The sequence below is a fragment of the Rhineura floridana genome, chromosome 1, assembly GCF_030035675.1.
Source record: "Rhineura floridana isolate rRhiFlo1 chromosome 1, rRhiFlo1.hap2, whole genome shotgun sequence".
Lineage (NCBI taxonomy): Eukaryota > Metazoa > Chordata > Lepidosauria > Squamata > Rhineuridae > Rhineura > Rhineura floridana.
In genome coordinates, this window is record NC_084480.1 from 298,965,654 (window position 1) to 298,986,351 (window position 20,698).

At 42.7% G+C, this 20,698-nt stretch overlaps 1 protein-coding gene across 2 annotated transcripts; it reads left to right on the forward strand.

Annotated features, from left to right (window-relative positions):
• Positions 1-1,000: 1,000 nt before the first annotated feature.
• MED30 (mediator complex subunit 30) lies at positions 1,001-20,272 on the forward strand. 2 transcript variants are annotated; one of them, XM_061607473.1, is made up of 5 exons: positions 1,001-1,194; positions 1,483-1,678; positions 4,292-4,450; positions 5,040-5,150; positions 19,848-20,272. In XM_061607473.1, exons 2-5 carry the CDS (start codon positions 1,505-1,507, stop codon positions 19,941-19,943), a joined length of 540 nt encoding a protein of 179 aa, XP_061463457.1. In that variant the 5' UTR covers positions 1,001-1,194; positions 1,483-1,504; the 3' UTR covers positions 19,944-20,272. The 2 variants fall into 2 exon arrangements, with proteins under 2 accessions (XP_061463457.1, XP_061463456.1); XM_061607472.1 differs by having other exon boundaries at positions 1,002-1,144.
• Positions 20,273-20,698: the final 426 nt, after the last annotated feature.

A 20,698-nucleotide genomic window follows, 5' to 3' on the forward strand; every position in this document is an offset into this window, starting at 1 on the left:
TTCAGGATCTCGGGGGATCTTAGACCCTTTACTTTTTTGGGAGCCAGGTCCCAGCAGGATCCCTATGTCTCCAGCATCCTGTGAGCCAATCAGCATGAAAGAATGTGTTAGCCACTGAGAAGAGTCTTCTAGCATGCTTCCTTGTCCATCCTGATGATTGAAGCTAATCAGAGTGAAAGGAAGTGAGTCAGCCACTGAGAAGACTCTTCTTAATAGTTAACACACTCCCCTTTCATGCCTATTGGCTCCTAGAGACGTCTGTTGTGAGAGAAGGCATTAATGAGGATAGAGGAGCAGAAAGCAGTATTCAAACCTGGCATTAGGTTGCATAATCTTAGAAGGGGTGTGAATGTGATGGGTGTAGCTGTGTTTATCATGAAGGGACCTTGTACTTCTGAATTTGCCACTACACTACTGGTCCACACACCATAGTTTGGGAACCCCTGATGTTGGACCATCAGCATGCATGGTGCTTTAGAGTGCAATAACGAGAAGACAGGCCCTCGTCCTGAAGATCTTACAATATAAAATTCAGCACAAGCGAGACAGTCGGAAGGAAAGAGGAAGATGGGCAGCGACGGCAAGCAGGGGATTTGATTACACCGACAGTTTCTTAAGAACCTGTGGTGTTGCACAAAGAAAAAGGAATGTATATTCTATGTCTTTGTAAAGCGCTTGGAGGCTTTATTTACAGTTAAGTGGCATTCAGATCTTATTAAATCTAAATTAAAGTTAAGGAAGCCCCTGCCTGCAGAGCCAATATCTAGGACATCTAATAACAAACATGCGTCTGAGCACGTCCAGAATAAATCTCCCTTCCCTTATTCGCTGAAATTAAACGAAAGGCTTTCAACCATAGCTTTCAATAAAGCAGGAAGCCTAGACATATTAATATTCACATTTCTTATCACTCCCCCCACACTTCAAACACCAAATAACCCTGAGGGAAACTACCGTTGTTTCCGTTTCCGGGAGGGACAGCCTATAGGGGGAGAAAAAACAATGTCCCTCCCGGAAACGGAAACAACGTCACGTCAACGGGAGCCTTTGTTTCCTTTCAGTTGCAGCGGGCGGGAGCAGAGAGAGTCGATTATTTAAAGTAACGGAGGAGAAGACTGAGACTCCCCCCACCCCTTAATATTGGGTAAAGCAGGGAAGAGGATACTAGTCTGGAAAGCGCTGGGCTGGCTGGAGGTACTGGGCGGGCTGGTATGAAAGCGGACAGCTGGCCGGGGGTGGAAAGGGTGCCTGGGTGCATCAGTCTGGGTGCATGGCTTGTATACTTATGAATATGGATTGGCTGTTTTTGCTTAATGCCAGAAGTCCAAAAGCTACAGTCGGGCAATGCCTTTATTAGGACTAATCAAAAAGTCACAAAATTGTGGCAGACTTGCATGGGGGACATGAGTTTAGTTAAACATAACGTTGGTGCCTGTACCTAACACGTGCATGCAAGAGTTGAGGCTCTCCTTCTCTATCCAGCTTGATTCCAGGTGACAGCAAAATGTCCACCCCTCCTCTGGCTGGAGCAGGAATGGCCCCTGGTCCATTTTCAGGACCCCAAGCTCAAGCTGCACGGGAAGTCAACACGGCTTCTCTGTGTCGCATTGGTCAAGAGACAGTGCAGGATATTGTGTTCCGTACCATGGAAATCTTCCAGCTACTGAGAAATATGCAGGTGAGCGCAGTAGCAATGTTACCTTTTCCTTTAATACTGTTCTTTTTTGTCTCTTGTGCAATTCTTCAATTGGCTAAAAAAAAAATACAGTAGGAAACACAGAATAGATTAAAGCAGTGGTGGTTAGTGGCGCTGTGTCAGTGGGGCAGTGGAATCCACTCCAGGTTTTAGTCTGAACTTTCAAGGAGATGGCTGAAGTGTTTCAGCACCTTGGACAGCTTCTTGAAAGTTTGTACTAAAACCCAGAGTGGATTCTACTGACGTGGAGCCACCAACTGCCCCTGGAGTCAAGCTGACATGGAAAGAGTTTGACATGTGAAAGGAAGAATTCAACTTTATTGACCAAGATCTTTTTTCATAAAAATTAAAATAGTTTACCATAATTTGTTTTAAAATATATATTAAAATGGTTCAGATGTGTACAAATGAAAACTAAACAAGATAGGCAGATATAAAATTAGTTCACACTAACTGACCAATGACATTGATGGTAGCTCTCTCAAGTTCTGCCTAGGAATTTTTATGTCCCCAGTGCTCCCTAAATAAGGTAATTGTTCCTTCTTAGCTTTCTGTGCCTTGCGGATAGCAGGTATTGTTCATAATTAATTTATATTAATCCACAGTGGATGGTGTCATTTGACTTTTCTATAATCGCTTCTGTTCCCACCAGCAGATTCTCCAGCAACACTTTATTTTGTATTTTTTAAAATAATGGTCTGCACTTTTATTGGTTGATCGTAGACTTGAGTTTTTGTTCCACTTTGGCCTCTGTGAACTTTTTAAACAATCCAGTCTTTACACTAAATGTGCTGATTTCTAATAAATTGGGGGGAGGGTGATTACCTAATTTTTTTACTTATTCTTTTAGAAATGCAAAGCATTTCCCCTTGAATGTATCGCTGCCTTAAGACATTGCTTGTACACCATCATTGGAAACATTTTGTCAGAAGATTATATACTTGCAAAATATTACTCTTTCCTTATAAATAATTTAAAAACCCCCAAAGGAAATGGTCTTTTAAAGGCCTCAGTCCTTGGCATACTAAGATGGAGGTAAGTTCCATTCATCTCAGTGTGATGTAGTGATTAGAGTGTTGGGAGACCAGGGTTCAAATCCCGTCTTGGCCATGAAGCTCACTGGGTGATCATGGGCCAGTCACTGTGTCTCAGCCTAATCTGTCTCGCAGGGTTGTGAGGATAAAATCGGGAGGGGAGAATCTTGTTTGTATACCAGCTTGAGCTCCTTGGAGGAAATGTGGGATATACATGTAATAATAAAATAAATAAATGTAATAAGCTTAGGAACATAACTCATACACTTTTTTGTTGACTGAAAATATGAGATAGAATGAATTATCTGTTTTGTTTTGTTTTTTCTAGAAATCTCATGAAATTCATGTAGACAGTAGATGATTCCAAAACATGGGTGCTTGGAAATAGGAACTCACTGAGTTCAGTGGGGCTTACTTTACAAATAGGTTTTCTAGTCCGTTTTCAGTAAAGATCCAAGCACAAGCAATCCTGAAATGTTCTGGCTGAGCACAAGAGTAGCTGGGAGTGCATATTGCAACTGTAATCACATTGGGCCTAGCATGTGTCAGAGGGTTCCTCTCTCTACAAGCCTGGCTTGGCCTCTTCAGTGTTTTACATGGACCCTGCTCCAGGCTTCTATTACCTGCTGAATAATACCTCCAGGGTGGTAGGATCATGGCTTTCTCAGGGGCAACTCTGACTTTGTACCAAAAGAAGCCTATCAATGTGTTCACCCCTTTTAGGTTTCTGGAAGCAAAGCAAAAACTATTTTATATGTAAACAAGCTTTCTGGATAAATTTGTATCCTTTTAAAAAGTTCTGTCCTTACGGAGCAATCCAAATGTTGGAGGGCTGGCAGAGAAGGAGCTGGAAGAAAGCCCTGCAGGATCCTCCTCCCACTCGGGAGCCACTGGCTTGGCTGAATGCCGCCTCCATTGGGAGCCAGCCAGGAAGCACCAGCTCCCACGAACAGGCCTACCGGGGAGTAAGCCCTCCCCTTAGGCCACCATGAAAATGTTTTTACTGCGCTGGCCTTTTGGCCAGCAGAGTTTCCAGGTGGATTGGGATCAGGGGGAGGGCTCCAAACATGAGGAGGACCTCGCACAAGTCCCCAACCTGCACCTCTGCCTCTGCCACGTTCCTGGAATGCCCCATTTTTGGGGCTTCCACTGGCCCTCTATTCGCCAGGCTGGCCGTCCCTGGCGGACTCCCCGGCGGTACCGGCAGGCTCCTGGCAGCAGTGCAGCTCAGCTGCGGCAGAGGGCTGCCGCTAGTGGAAGCTATCAGAGCCCAGCAGTGCCAGCAGAGCCGGGAGTCAGTGGCATCCAACTCCCCCCCCAGTCTGGTGGAAAGGTGAGTTTGATTGCGCCCTTAGTCTTTCTAAGGGTAACATTTTTATTTAGCTTTTACCTTTGATGCATTTTTAGTTCACAGAGAAGATAAAATTGAATAAACAAGAACAGTATTGAATGTCAGCAGCTCTGCAGTTAGCATTAATGGCTGTGTTTATTTGCCATAAATCTGTGTCTATAATTAATATGGATGAATTGTGACCATGGATTTTATTCATTTCTTTTTCAGCTTCCAAATGGTGTCACTTATCATACCGGCACACATCAAGACAGATTAGGAAAGCTGCAAGAACATCTGCGCCAACTTGCAATACTTTTTAGGAAACTGAGATTAGTATATGACAAATGCAATGAAAACTGTACAGGACTTGATCCTATTCCAATAGAGGTAAGTGGAGGGGAAGTGGGGGCAGACACAAATATCTGAATTGGGCTGATATTTCAGTAATTCTAAAACCTAGTGTGAGATTCAGTTGTTGCAGACTGCTTGCCAGTTGTGTAACGGCAATTCCAGTTCCTCTTCTTCCCTCTCCAGTCCCCCTCCCCTGCATTTCCGCAGTCTGTTCCAGAGGGTCCTCCAACCCTCCAGAGCAGATTTTTGGAGGAGTAGGGGGAATGAGAGGAAGCCCTATAGCGCAAACAGATGCCTGCTGATATGACATTGGATTGTGCCCATTCTGTAAACTACTTTCTCTGGTTACTTGCTCTAACCAGGGCATTTAAAAATCCAACATCTTTTTCGTTTATGCCCCGTGACTGTCGTCACAATGGCTTAAGGAACATATTAAGTATTGGTGCAAGAGTAACCATCTTAACATTTCTATCGTATTTGTCTTGTCTTTGAACATCTTTTGTTGAAAAGCTACTGTTCTTGTAAATTCTTACCTCACTGTTGTGTTTAAGGCGTAGTTTTTCATTCTTAATCCTACAAGAAGCTCTTGGTATGTTTCATACAGCAACTTTATTAATGTTTGCAGCAACTGATTCCTTATGTTGAAGAGGATGGTTCTAAGCATGATGATCGAGGAGCAGCCAGCCAGCTTCTCTTTGCTAGTGAAGAGAGAAGGGAAATAATGGAAGTGAACAAGGTAACAGTTTATATGATTTGCATGCAGCAGTTTTGCTATCAAAACATTTCTGTACTAGTTCATTCGTACAGCCTAGAATATACTTCTATATTTTTCTTTGCAGCGAATCAGAACAATTATAGAATCCAATCTTCAGTTTACACTATTTGCTGTTCATTATTATTTCTTTGCTCCAGATTTTTTACTTGTTTAGAGAAATTGCATTGACCCTGATTTTCTGGCAATATAGCCTGGTTCGATAGGAACTTTGAAGCTGAATGTTTGCCTGTGGGACAGCAGCTGAGCTGTCATCAGCAGCTCTAATTGTGTCCCTTGCCTAACCTGCATTGCTACTTTCTGAAGGAGAGATTCCCATTCCTATATATAGTTCTTCCATTTAGTGTCTAGACGCTAAAAAACAGCTACAGCAGAAAGGACTCATGCGCCGCTTAAAATGGTGAATAACAGTATTTACAGCTGGGACTTATGGAAAGTCTAGAATTGATGGTTGCTGAGTTTGTTCCTGGAACACTGAGCCCCTTCGTGCAACCCAAAGGCTGTGTCCAGGCTGCAGGCAGCCATACACAGATTTTGTATGATCTTTATCCCAGGTTTCCTGAGGTCTGCTACTGAACCTGGAAGCAAGAGCCTCACATGCAGCAGGGAGATGGTACTGCTCTGTTGACCGTGCGAAGGCCAGGTTTCTTGAATGTGTAGCGGGCCTGGCCAATCCACAGGCTTCACAGTGCTTGCCTTTCACAGGGGCTATTGATCCATAGAAGGCTCTGGAAATTAATGACACTGAGTTACTGAACTGTGAGAACAAACTTTTATTTATTTAATTTATTTATTTATAGGCCACCCTTCCTCCCTGAAGGAGCCCAGGGCGCCAAACAGAAACACTAAAAGCACTTTAAAACATCTTATGCATGAGGAGAATGGGAATTCAGAGCTGGCTGCTTGCAGCACGCTCTACTGCAGGGATGGGGAACCTCAGGCCAGATGCGGTCCTCCAGGCCTCTCTGTGCGGCCCTCAGGACCTTCTCAAGAACAAACCTCTGGCAATGCCCCTTCACACACCTTAGGAATGTATTGAACTCTGATAATGCCTCTTCCTTGCCTGGATGAAGGACAGAGTGGGGTGTGTGGGTCTTTGTAGAAATTGGTCTACTGGGTGAAGGTAACATTTCCACCTGCTTCTCTGTCCACCTTTGCCTCTGGCCCTGCCTGCCACTAGTGTGTGGCCCCTGGATGGTTGCTCTGAAGGGATTGTGGCCCTCAGGCTGGAAAAGGGTCCTCACACCTTTTAGTGTTTTGCACAGTGCGATCTGGTTCTAATTTATCTGCCTGTCTGTTTGAGGCCTGAGCATATACAGTCCCACATAGCCCATTCAGCTGGGTTCCGGGCATAGGCCATAATGTCCCTCTAGCTAGGTGGAGTCTAGGGAGGCTGCGAGCCTGTGTTTCATGAGCAGTCTTGGGGTGGAACAGGCTGTCGCTTTCAAAGGTGGTCCCCTCTCCAGGCCAGCAACAGTGCTGTGTGGTAGGCTGTGGGTTAACTGAAAGACTGCGTAAAATGGCAATAAACCCAACACCTTCCTTGAACATTAATTTTTTCTTGCAGAATGAAGTTAAGTGTGCAGTTAGGATGACTGTGTAAGCCACGGGTGGGGAACCTGTGGCTCTCCCAGTCTGTTGGTCTACAGCTCCAATCATCCCTGACCATTGGCCATTCTGGCTGGAGCTGATTGGAGTTGAAGTCCAGCAACATCTGGATGGCCACTGGCTCCATATCCCTCGTGTGAGCCTTTGACATAATTTCTGGGAGTATAGTGGGGATGTGCTTTTAAGGCTAAAAGCTGGAGTTTGGGAAAAATCCACTTCAGTGTAAATGTACAGCTGCAAACTAATACCCAAGTTAATTCAGCAGTCAAATGAGCAATTATTACTTGAGAAGTGCAGCATCTTTTGAGTTCTTTGTGTTGACAACTTAACCTTCAGCCTACAAAGGTAAATGCAAAAATAAGATGGGGCAAAATATCCTTATGATAAGAAAGCTGCTGATGAAGTTGAAGAAATGTGACATAAAAGGGCTACAGACACAATCAATTAAGGGTGCCCATTCTACAAGCACAGCTTATATGAAGGAGTTGCAACACAAAAGAATTTCATTAAGGCTGTGCCAGAGACATTCCAAAGAGATTTTGCCCTACATCTATTAAAGAAGACATTTGCTTGTCATTTTTTAACAGCACAAACAAAAGTGATGTGCCACCTTAGAAACTAACATTTATTATTCTTGCCATTGGATACATGAATTGTTCTTTTCATTTGGAAGGCACGAGCACATTTGTGTGCATACATACAAGTATTGAGAAAATGAAGCTCTTGGGCTAAAAGGCCATGTTCTTCAAGAGGTGCATGCTGTGATATTCCTATGAAAGATAACACAAACATATGTGTGTGCTCAAATTATCTGTCCACTGAGGATAGCAGGTCATGCCTCACAACAGGTGAGGGGAACTCCAGATGATGTTGAACTACAGTTCCCATCATCCCTTGCCATTGGCCATGCTTGCTAGGGCTGATGGGAGTTGTAGTTCAGCAACATCTGGAGGGCCAAAGGTTCCCCACCCCTGCACTAGATAAAGAGGGCATTAGCCCATGAATTTTTTGGCCACAATAAACCTGTTAGTTTTTCAAGGTACCGCAAGACCTTCTGTTTTTAATATCTGTTCAGGCGGTCAAGAGCAGCTTGGAAAAGTGAAGATTCACTGGCTTTGATCCAGAGAAACGCTGGTGGGATGGTGTGGGTGGAAGGTGTCCTCTGCCCGTATTTTGGTGATTCCCCTTAACCTTCTGAACTATAGCCCACCTCATGCAGAAAAGTTCCCCAACTCTCAAGAGAAGTTTTGTTGTTGTTGTTTTTTGAGGGACTGCCAGAGGTTGGAAGTGATGGGGAAGCCAACTTCTGCCAATTCTTTTCACTCGGCATTTATCTGGATCTGAGTACTAAAAAAACCAACAGTTTGACATTTCAGCTTCTGCGTTAACAATTAGTAAGGAAATCGAAGTTTACGAAGCCAGGTATTTCTGCAAAGGAAATGCCTACTCACACACAAACTGAAAGGACCCACTATATGAGTTTAAAGAAAAGCAGTTGTCATTTGATTTAATATAACATGCACAGTTATTAAAAGTTAAACAGTGCATATATATATACACACTTCACTGTCTTCCATGGCGTGTATTGATTAATTTTATGGCATGTTTATGCCCTTGTTGTACTCCAATGCTAATGTGTTTATCATCCTCCTTGGTGTGATCTTGTACAAGGAATTTCATAAATGTTTATGGTGGAGCCTAACCTCTCCCTTAAGAAGATGGAGTATACCAGTAACGGTGCATTGAGATTTATGCCCTGAAGCCTTACTACAAACTATTTCATCCCACTTCTAAAGACTGAGTTACACGCCCCAGATTTTAAAAACAATTTTTAAAGACAGCTTGAATTTTCAAAACAAAAAACCTAAAAAAAAAAAAGAACAATAGCTGGGGATAAATATTTATGAACTTTTGCAGTGGAAGCCTTTTAACGGTTCTCACTTGCAGGAATTTACCCTGGCTTATGTAAGAAGCATAAGTGGAAATTCTTACTGAAGACTCCGAAGCTAATAAATATGTATTCTCTTCTTATGACTTAGACATAGAATAGTTTTATGCTTTATCTATGAGATAACTTCCTGCTTTTGCAATATTTTCGTGCTAGAAAAGATAATTTAGCTAGTGTAAATGCAGCTGCTATAAGGCATTCTAGGGGATGCAAATTGTAACACAGCAAAACACAATATAAGAAATAAAAGCAGCAGTAAGAATGCAATGAAAAATCATACAGCACCTAGCACAGTGCATTATATTTGCTACAAGAGGCAGAAAAATCATTAAGGGGTTCACCAAGACCATCAGCAGTTTTCAAGTGGTCCGTGGGTAAACAAAAGTTTGGGAACCACTGCATTATAGGCATTTGTATTTACCATTTCTGAGTCAATATTTAATTTTACTCTTTTCTGTCAATGAAGGGGCCCAATCCAGTGACACACTGAAGTGCACTAACTTAGCTGGGAGTCATAACTGCCTTTTGCCAGAGCCCCATCAGTGTCTTCCCAGCAGTTTAGTGCTTGTGCTATATTTTAAAGCCAGAACAGCTAGACAGTAGATGGCATGGAAGCAACGGATGGGTTTTCCTCCCAAGGCCCAGACTTTAGTGCAGGGGTAGAGAACCTTTTCCGCCTCAGGGCTGTGTTTCCTTCTTGGCAACCTTCCAAGGGCCACATGGTGATGGTGGGGCAAGGCCAGAGGCAAAAGTGGCTGAAGCAACACATGAAAATATTACCTTTGCACCACAGGCTAATTTCTACATGCACACACAACCCCCCTACCTCTCTCTATCCTCCAACCAGAGATAAGCAAGAGGCATTATCAGTTGAGGGACGCACTCCAGTCAGGCAAAACACTCTGGTGCGAAGCAGGGTCAGTGTGCAGGGCGGCTCGGGGAAAGTTCCAACAGCCAGATAGAGAAGCCTGGAGGGTCACATTTGGCCCCTAGGCCTGAGGTTCCTAACCTTTGCCTTAGGATATGCATTTTCCATCACCTTTTCTTTTTTTAAAACACTGGCCTAAGACAGGTGGCATCATATCTAAGAGCATAATGAATCTGTTTTGGTTCATTCGCCCAGCCTTGCGTTTGACACGAACAGAAATATTTCTGGCTTTTTTTACCACCCCCACCCCCAGACAGCAGGCTTGGTTTGCAGTGCATGTAGCTGCAAGCACATCTCCTCTCTCTCTCTCCCTCTCTTGTAATCTGAAAATAAATCTGGAAACCCACTGAGACATTCCCACCATCTTCTAAATAATTTAAAATGTGTCAGTTTCTTTTGCTAAAAGATGCTTTCTTTTTAAATTTAGAGGAGTGCGCGGGGTAGGAGGGAGGGCTCCAGCTTGCATGAGCTATGCTCTGGAAACTTCTATCCCTTCATTAGTCATCTGGGAGGCAACTCCCCAAGTGGCAGTTGGTGGTTTTATTATTTAATAAAAGCATATCCCCCCTCTGCACGGAGGGTTGGCTGTTAATATCTCATGCCGCTTCTCTTCCACCGGCTGGTATACAAATCCTCAGGGAATTCAAGGTGAATAAGGTTATCGGTGGCGACTAGCCACAACGGCTGTGTTCTGCCTCCACTGCCAGAGGCAGCATGCCTTTGAATACCAGTTGCTGGGAATCACAGGTGAGGAGAGGGCTGCTGCACTCGGGTCCTGCTTGCGGGCTTCCCGTAGGCCCCAGGCTGGCCACTGTGGGAACAGGATGCCGGACCAGATGGGCCTTTGGGCCGTTCTGATGTTCTGTATCTGTCATTCCCATGGTACACGTTCGAGAAAGAGCCTTTAAAGACCCTGTTTGAGGGGGTTCTAAGAACTTAGAAGTCGACTGGAACGTTCTTAACAGCCCGCTTCTACTGTTGGGTGGTGACTGGTGAAATTGAGTTCCTTCCAGGTGCTTGCTCAGGACTGTCCTGTTAGCTGTAAATGCTCTGAGGTGCAGCAGGTGGATCTTGTCTGTTCCTTGCTTGTCATCCTCCTTCCCTGCCTGCCTGGGTCAAAAAATAAATGGTTTTTCAGGCCAGAGCAGGAGAGAAAGAAGGTTGGACAAGGAGGGAGTGGGAAGGGAATTGGAGCAGCACTCTCCACACTCTCAATGGTGTGCAGGTTTTAAAATTATAAGCACAGTCTCTGGGTGGGTAAATGGGATCCCTGTAGGTGGCCATTCTTCCTCCCATAGATGGAATACAAGACCAGTGGTATCTGTTCATATGGTGCTGATTGCTTGCCACCAGTGACAACTGTTCAGTGTGTTACAGGTTAGACCAGTGGTTCTCAAACTTTTTTCGTTCGCGGCGCACTGTAAAACATATAAAAATTTTCTGGCGCACTTCGTGTACAAAATTTAAAATATTTTAATATATTTTAAACTATGAATAAAAATAAACTATAGAAAACTACTACTTACCCTATACAAATGGGTTTCTTTTCATTTTTAAAATATACTTTCATAATATTTGAGGCACACCTAGCCACCTCTTAGTGCCTGGGCACACCGTTTGAGAATCACTGGGTTAGACCATTTAAGCCATAATTCTTATGTCCTTTCTTCCCAATTCCAATGCCCTGCCCCCCCTTCAGACTCTCTCTGTTATCAAAACTGTTATCTTCTCAAGGCCACACTGGGGCCAATGTAAAGTAGGTGTCTAAACATCCGTTGGCTTCCACAGCTCATGCAAGCTGATCGGTTGCAATACAATTTCCACATAATGTTAATTCCAGGCGATATAGCTGTATTCGACCTGCTTCTGCATAGTATGAGCAAATAAAAGCTATCCCATCTTGAGCCATTTCATCTCAGGCCTGCAATGCAGGCACCACTACGGTGGTAGTAGTCGCTGTTGTTAACATTTTATGTGTTGCCTAATGCAATATGCTTGTAGGTGACTCTCAGTCAAAATAAAAATTTGCAATGCCACAAATACCATTTCAAAAATACAGTAAAGCATCATGACACACATTCCCGTGATCTATCGACTCGAGGCTCCTTTTCTGAATACCAAGTTTTAATGTGATTGTTTTATAGCATATTTTAATTATGGATGATTATGTTTTAATGCTTGTGTCATTTGTTTTTATGTTTGTAAACTACTTAGAAGCATATTTTGACATTAAGTGATACATAAATTAGTAAGTAAATAATAAAACAAGCATCAATAACAAAACCTCAGTTTAAATGAAGTCTAAAATAAGACACAAAGTCTTCCTTCAGGAAATAACAACCCCAATAAATCATAGTAACTGGCTGAGAAAGATGTTAAACTCTAAAAGCACTACAACTGTTAACTACTGTGGATACAAAACTATTAAACTGCTGAAAAAACCTGGGGGGAAAGAGAAGCATTTGTATGGTGTCGAAAAGATTGTGTTGTGGGTGCCAGGAGAGTTTCTCCAGAGCAAACATTCCAAAGGTGAGGGGTGTCACCACTGAGAAGACCCCCTCTCAATTTGCTGCTCCCTTGAGTATCAGCAGTAGGAGGCCTGTCTAGATGGCCTTACGGTCCAGGTTGGCTTGCATGGGAAAAGGCATTTTTTCCTTCAGGTTCTGGATTCCCAAGCTCTGTAAGGCTTTATAGGTTGAAACCAGCACCGTGAATTGGAACCAGAAAATGCACTGTTATAAGTGCACTTCAACACCCAATAATAATTGCAGTGGTTGCTTGTGCATGCACACTTGCTGGCCATTAACAAGGCTGGTATTAACAACAACAATAATAAAACAATTTGTTTTATTTATTGTTACATTTATATCCTGCCCTTCTTCCCAAAGGGAGCCCAGGGTGGCAAACAAGAAGTGATAAAACTCCAAAAATGTCTTTTAAAAAATTCTTAAACGAAGCACCTTAAAGACAAATGTCATGGGACATGAAGGCAAGTGGTTGCATAAAAGCCTTCAGTTTTGATGTGCTCTAAGACCAAAAAAAAAGGGGGGGAAGAATGGAAAACCGCAAGGGCAAAAACGTTTGCTTGCCCTCTATGAGGAGAGAAAATGTATATATACAGTATACACACACACACATCAAAATTATAAAATTGGTTTACTTAGAACCATACTCCTTTTCTCCAGTTGGAGTCCTGAAATCATACAATATTGGGTAGCCCTATTATGTAACTGGGCTCCTAATTGGTATGGGACTTTTAGATTGCCTCCATAAGTCATTACGTTCTTCAAAAGCTTTTTGCCATTAGCTGATGCTCTTCTGTATCTTTGAAAGGCGCTTCTCCAGCATGTTCTGTGTATAGCAAAATGCTGGCAGAAGAAAAGGTGGAAACCTTTATAGGGTTCCAACTCTCAATGGCACCTTAAAAAAAGAAAGTAATATTGACCAGACAACTCTCATTTATTGCCTCCCGTAGCGCACATTATCTCCCCTCCCAACATGCGTTTGCTCTAAAATTGGAAAAAATAAGTATTTCATTGCAACTGTGCTGCATGGGCTTTATTCCAAGGTGCAATAGCTGAAATGTAACTAAGCTTAGTGGTTAGAAAAACCATTTCTAACGGTTATCAAGGCACCTAACTAAGTTGAACATTTGGCGCCAAGTAAGGACAAACTGGGTGTGGCAGCCTCTGCGAGTAGCTATTCTGTGCAGCATCTTGCCTGTTTACTCAACTTATACAGCTGCATTTTAAGGTATGAAAAACTGATATGGTGGAGCGAGAGAGAGAAATTTGTAGAAGAGTGGATGTAAGCTTGCAGCGTTCCAGTGAGATGGAGAGCTAGTACTTAAATGCACCATTGGAAATTGGAAATAGGAGTAAGTAAGTAAAATTTATTGCAGACTTAGCCATAGGCCATGTGCAAACACAGTGAATACAAACATCCATAGCGTATAACATTAAAATTCATTTAAAAACCATAACTCAAATTTAAGGCTCTACTAAGATATTTCAATGGAAAATTTCGCTCTCAGTTTTTGTGCCGCTAAGGCAAAGTTAGCCACCGCTAGGGTTACCTCTTTATAATTATCGGCCAGGAGTACGAGAACCAATTCCTCTGTGGAGTAAGATACAAAAGGGGCAAGGACAGGAAGTAAAAATTTGCGTCTTGGATCCTCATATAATTGGAAATAGGAACCACAAAGATTAAAAGCTCAATTAAAAACATCTGACAACTTCTATTTACCAAATGCTGTCATTGTTGCGCAGAGGGATGAGGGATAACTTTCTTGCAGCAACAACACTGGAAAAAGATTTAAGGGTGATGGTGAGTAACAAACTGCACACAAGTCAACAGAATGACACTGGCTCGAAAGGTCAGTGCCAACAAACAGAAAAAGGATACAAAGCAGAGCTGCACAAACAGCAAAGGGACTTGAATGCAAACTAGTTAAGGACAGGCTGAAGGAAGTGAGGCACGATGCACCCATCCTGCTGGTGCTAAGCAAGTCTGGATGTTGCCAGTGCCTTGGAACTCCACATGTGCAGCCTTCAGGTTTGTGATGGAAGAAAGGCAGACTATTATAACTGTGCTATATTCAGCCCATTAAAAACCAGCTTGGGTGCTAGTCATGATGGCTGTATTCTACCTCCACAGTCAGAGGGAGTGTGCCTCCAAATACCAGTTGCTGGGAATCATACTGTGAGAGAGAGTGCTGCTGAGCTCAGGTTCTGCTTGTCAGTTTCCCATAAGCATCTGGTTGGCCTTTGGTCAAATCCAGCAGGCTCTTCTTAGGTTCATAAATTAAAAGTGATACGTCAAAGACTTACAGTTACAGGAAAGGGGAAACATTTGTTCATCTTTTTGGAGAGAAGTTTTGAAATGAAGCTTGCCAGGGATTCTTTGGAAGTGTGTAATTGCTTGGATCCATTGGGTTCTTTCCAGCCTTCCAAATCTACAATTTCCTAGTGGTAGGTTTCCTGTTTTCTTTGTGAAGACCCCTACATAGATCAGCATGAAGGGTGGCAGCCTCCCAGGCAGCTTGCCTCTTGGCGTGCTAATTTTGTATTCCTTTGCCCTTGATGCCCACTTCCCAAACATCTCCTGAGGCTCCATGGAGACAGCCACCTACTACCTGATTCTTCCCTTCTAGCTGCTCCCTCCTTCTAGAACCCAGTGCCAAGCATAAGCTGGACTCCAAGCCATATACTCCTTAAAAGGGTGAATCAGCCTTGAAACGCCACTAAAGTTTGAGTTATTTGTGCAACTCACTTGAACAGTTGGTCCTCATTGTAGCATCTGTTTCATTTAATTACAGCTAGGGTTGGACAAATTAGCCCATTTCTGTCCCATGAATGGTTTCACATACATGCAGTGATGGGTCTGTGTCATTCCATTTGTGTGTGGATTTTTAAAAAAGAAGTCCTAAAAAATATATACATATCTGCAAAATTAAAAATAATGTTATTGTAAGGTAATCCAAGGGATGGGGAACTGTGTTCACTTAAATATCTCCTCAGTCATTTATTTATTATTACACAGCGACGAGATTGGCTATATACTATAGCCAGCATAGATTTTTCACATTCTGCAATGTTAAATTGAAAATACCCCCATGCTATTCTGATGCTTCCCATAAGATCATTTCAAAACAAAACCTTACAAAACTTATAGTCCTGAACTCAGAAACACTTGCTTAACAACCCTTTAAGTTTCCATGGCGATACACAAAACAGTCAGAGAGAATTGAGAGTTCAAAGTCTAGAGAGAGAGAGAAAAAAAACAGACCCTTTTGGACTTTTCTGTCAGAGTTCTCATAATTTGTTGAAGTTAATTAAAAATCAGCCATGGTCACAGAGTGCCTGTAATCCATTTACTGACCTTGCCCCATATTCATTCATCTTCTGCAGTTTAAAAGTTAAAAAAAATGCCTACCTGATTTTTAATTAATTTAAGAAATTTAGCATTGAAGTCTATGATAAGCTGGGGCATGCTCAGTAAGAACCAACTGTCAGTGTTCTAAAAGCCAGACCCACAGCTGCTTGGCTTGGCTAGGCTAATCAGGGGACCACACCCACGCCAGACCTTTATTTCACTTTAGACAGTCATGGCTTCCCTCAAAGAATCCTGGGCAGTGTAGTTCGTGAAGGATGCTGAGAGGAGACTCCTATTCCACTGACAGAGCTCCAGTGGCCAGAGTGGTTTAACAGGCAGCCACTCTGATTGAAATTCTGTGAGGGGAACAGGGCATCTCCTAGCAACGCTCAGCACCCTTTACTAACTACACTTCCCAGGATTCTTTGGGGGAAGCCATGACTGTCTAAAGTGGAATAAAGGTCTGGTGTGGATGTGGCCAGGGACAGCTTTGGTTTAAATTTGAGTGGGAGACCACATGTGCCTACTGTAGAATAAAAAGGTGAAGGAAATGCTGAAAAAGAATGATATTGTTCATAACGCTTTCCTTTTCGAAAGGAAAGGGGTTTCCCCTCTGCCCAGTGCCCACCCACTCAATGTCTTGTTTCTGTTATTTGGGCTGATTGCACGTGTTGCCAACACTCACCATAAGCTCAGAGGCACGTTACCAAATTCTTCCAAGCTACACAGCAAGTGGATTGGACTGTGAAAGACCAATCCAAATTGTGTTTGCATTTTTACAAATTTGTAGGGCAGTACAGTATCTCAGAGAGGAGGTCAGGTCTCTTGCTCCCTTGGTGCATTCACTATAGCTGCCCAATTTCCCTGCTTTTTAAAGTTTGATAGAAATCCTGTTGGCTACAGGTATGTTCTTAAACCTCAAGGTATTTTGCCTATTAGTGAATTATTAATTAAATTTATATCCCACCCTTCCTTCCAGAAGGTGCCCAGGGCAGCAAGCAAATACACTAAAACCATGTTAAAATATCTTAAAAACAAAGGACTTTAAAACATATTAAAACGAAACATCTTTACAAATATCTTAAAAAGCAATTCCAGCACAGGCTCAGAGTGGGATAAGGTAAAAGGCGAAGGTGGAAGATCTTCAGTAGGCACTGGAAAGATAACAGGTAATATTTAAGTGGAGGGAATTCCAAAGTGTCAGTGCCGCAACACTAAAGGTCTGCTTCCTATGTTGTGCGGAATGGACCCCCTGACAAGATGGTATCTGTAGGAGGCCCTCACCTGCAGAGCACAGTGGGTATATAAGGGGTAAGACAATCCTTTAGGTATCCTGGTCCCAAGCTGCATAAGCTTTGTACATGGAAACCAGAACCCTAAACATGGCCCAGTAGCTAATGGGCAGCCAGTTGCTCCTCTCATTGCTCCTCTCATGTTTTTGACCATTATAATCCAGGTAGTGCTCACCTCCTGAATGGAAAGAGGAACTGCTACACACCTACCAATCCTTGGCAGCTGCAGCACCACCTTGCCCTTGAATGGAAAGATTGCTTAATCTAGTAATGGCTCTTCTTCCTCTGAGCTTATCAGGGCAAGGCAAGGTAGTAGTTCCTCTGTGGTTCTCCTGCCGCTGCCCCCCGTATTGGCCACAAAAGTGCACCTTTTTCAAGTACTGTAAAACTGGAGTTCTGATTATTTTAACTAATCATCAGACTACCCAGCAAAATAGTTTAGTTAGCTCAGGAAGCTGGATGAGGAGCTGGAAACATTGTGCCCTGTGAATGTTCACTTGCAATTTATGAAGCTAAGCCTGTTTACTTGACCCTAGTGCTGCCTGTTGAGGATTTGTCAAACTGAAATTCTAGTTACTTTAACTAATAGTCAGGATATCCAGCAAAATAGTTTAGTTAGACTCGATGGGTATAGTCAATGCCTTGATAGACTGGAGTAACTTCAGTGTGAGCCTTAAGAGCTCCCCTCAAACCCAGCAAATGTGCCAAACTTGTAGTGGTTCTCCAGGTTGTTGAACAGGGGACATTCCAAGCCCTACCTGAAGATGTTGCAGATTGACCCTGGGACCTCTTGCGTGCAAGGCAGATGCTCTACCTCTGAGCTATGGCCCTTTAACACTGATTGGACCAATAACCAAAATGCAGTCCTCCTGGTGGAGGATGAAGGCATTCAACTCTTTCCTGGTAGGCTGAGAATCTCAGTCCCTGGATGCTTAAGTAGTAGAAAGGCTTTTACGCTACCCCACTGATGTTCTATTTGAGTGGTCACATAGGTGGCATTTTCCTTTGTGTGCCTTCTGTATATTGTTTGGCAAAGCAGAGGCAGCTGTGGGATTTCTTTTAATTTTTATTTGGCGGGTGCAGCCAATTCTGTACCAAGAGTTTGACGCTTCTGTTCCCTTTTTTTCTTTTTTTAAGCATGTGGCATTGGGTGTAACCTATAATATGGACTATGATTGAAATACATCCAGTGTAGTTTTGCCAGCGTCGGTAGTAGCTGTGGAGTATACTGCAGTGCTCAGAAGTATTTTCATCAGTGTTCCAAAAAGTAAAAAGTGCTGGAAGTTTAAAAGTCACAGCAGGGTGCAGAATTCTTTTCAGAGATAATCCCAAAGGGGCATTTCAGAGGCAAAGCCACACAGTGTGTAGCACTCAGATTGGAAGAGTTGCACCCCAGGAAGTACATTCACCATGCCTAATGCGCCTGAATTGGCATGGCTCCTATCTTCTACAGCAAATCCACATTGAGCTTGCTAACCTAGGAGGCAAAATGCTATCCAGCCAAAACTAGTTGAACATGATTAGATTTTGGCTGAATGTAAAATGGCTTGGGGGGAAAAAAGGGAGGATTAAATTCTTTCTGTCGAAAGACCTAAGTGACATCACACTGTGAAACAGAAATTGCAAACGCCTCTGTACATACACGGCATTCAATCACAATGAATGTATGGACTAGGCAATAATTCCTGGTCTTGGCAAAACTGAAAGCTCTTTGATAACCATTTCACAGTCCTGTAAACTACAGCTTTGTGGAACCATTTTCATTCATGGCAGCATCAATTACTGATGTGCTAGGTTTGCACATGATGGTGGTCATCGGCTGAGACAATGGGCAAATGCAGATACAAGTTGCTTGCATGATCCGTGGGAAGAATCTGGGTGCGTTAACTTTCTAGTACTATCCCAGTTCCAAAGATTTATTTGTGGACCTCTTAAAGCTTAATGGAATTCAGCTCAATTAGAAATTTTCGCTCAAGGGGATTAATTTCAGATGTAAATACAGCTCGAGGTGTATTGGCAAAGCTATTTGGGAAGCTGGCATTGCTCTTTTTCCATGGCTTCACCTACTGCTAGTAATCTTTCTAATTCCTAAGCATCATCCTTACCCAAAGTACATCAGCTTCCTAGCAGTATCCCTATTCCTTTAGAATGCATGTTAACATGGAAATACAATACAGGAATGAGATTTGTTGTCCTATTCCAGTGACTATCCATGGAAATTACATAGTCTGCAGTTGGAAAAATGTGCCAAGAATTTTCTTACAGTAAAATCTTCTCCAACTTAGTGTCCTCTAGGCCGTCGTTTCCCAGCCTGCGGGTTGTGACCTGTAAGTGGGTCGTGAAGTCCATGCAAGTGGCTTGCAGACTTTAGAAGTAAACCCAAAATAAAGACTGCTTTTAATCAACTGGTATGGTAAATAACTCTTACACTTGTGTCTTGTTGCCATATTATACTAGGAGTTGTTTTGAGTGACTGTTACAACTCACTTCTTACATGCAACAAATCCCATGTTAATAGGGGCATTAAGTACATTTTTGCTGAATGTCTCAAATAACATTATAAAATAGGCAAACTTGCAATTAAAATGCATGAAAACAATGGCTATCAAAGACCTAAGGTTTCAAATTCATGTGACAATAAACCAGTGGGTCACCATACCAACTAAATATGGGTTTGTGAGCCACAGTAGCAAAAAGGTAGGGAACCACTGCTCTAGATCTTCTGGCCTGGAACACCTGTTAGCACCAGCTAGTACAGGCGATGGTCAGGGATGATGGATGCTGTAGTTTAAAACATCTGGATGGCATCAGGTTGGGGAAGACTGCTATAGGATTTCTTAACATTGCTAACATCCACCATTAATCTGGGGTCTTCTACCTTGATGGGCTTCTTAGGCACAAAATACTAGACCTTTGTGCTGCCCTGTGTGTTGCCATTTTCTTTCTGAATTAAAAATCAAAATACGCAGCCTGAACAAATGCCAGTGTTGACAAACTTTTTCTTTCCACAGAAACTGAAACAGAAGAATCAACAGCTGAAGCAAATTATGGATCAATTACGGAATCTCATTTGGGACATAAATGCCATGTTGGCAATGAGAAACTGAAATATGTTTTCTCTCTTCCTCATTATGGCAGCTGATATTATTTGTTTGTGCGGGGAGGGGGAATCAGTATTTTCTACAAACATGATCCTTTTTTCCCTCTGCTCTCTTTTTCCCTGTTGTATGCAGTTTCTTTAAAATATCCAAACGTATGTACAGTCAATATGTACAAAAAAGAATGTTGTATACAATGTTTGCAGCTCGTTTGTTACATTTTTATTGTGAACGTTGAAGGGGTTCCCAAACTGTAGTCTGTGGACCGCCAGTGGTCTGCAAGCTTCATTCACGTGGTCCATGGCGTGTTCATATTAAATATTCATAGTGACTTTTAATTGTATTTTTATTGCTTCTTTTTATTTCTTACATTGTATTTTAGCAGGGAAGGACCATAGCCCAGTGGTAGGGCATCTGCCTTGCACACAGAAGGTCTCAAGTTCAACCCCCAGCATGTTCAGGTAGAGCTGGGAGAGATTCCTGTCTGAAGCCCTGGAGGGGTGCTGCCAGTCAGTGTGGACAGTACTGAGCTGGATGGACCAGCGGTCTGGCTCAGTTTAAGGCAGCTTCCTCTGTTTGTATTGTCTTACAGTTTGAATTCTATGGAATGCAAGTTGTAATAAATCAAAATGCAATATAAGAAGTAAAGGAAGCAATGCAAACACAATTAAAAATGATACAGCATCTAGCACAGTGCATTACAATTGCTACAACAGGCAGAAAAATCATTAAGTGGGTCGCCAAGACCATCAGCAAGTTTCAAG

What these genes read in the sequence shown, in the direction of transcription:
- MED30 (XM_061607473.1), top strand. Translation starts at nt 1,505, where the DNA reads ATGTCCACCCCTCCTCTGGCTGGAGCAGGAATGGCCCCTGGTCCATTT. An exon ending in AGCTACTGAGAAATATGCAG is followed by an intron (nt 1,679 to 4,291) that starts GTGAGCGCAGTA and finishes TTTCTTTTTCAG; the next exon opens with CTTCCAAATGGTGTCACTTA. An exon ending in TTGATCCTATTCCAATAGAG is followed by an intron (nt 4,451 to 5,039) that starts GTAAGTGGAGGG and finishes TAATGTTTGCAG; the next exon opens with CAACTGATTCCTTATGTTGA.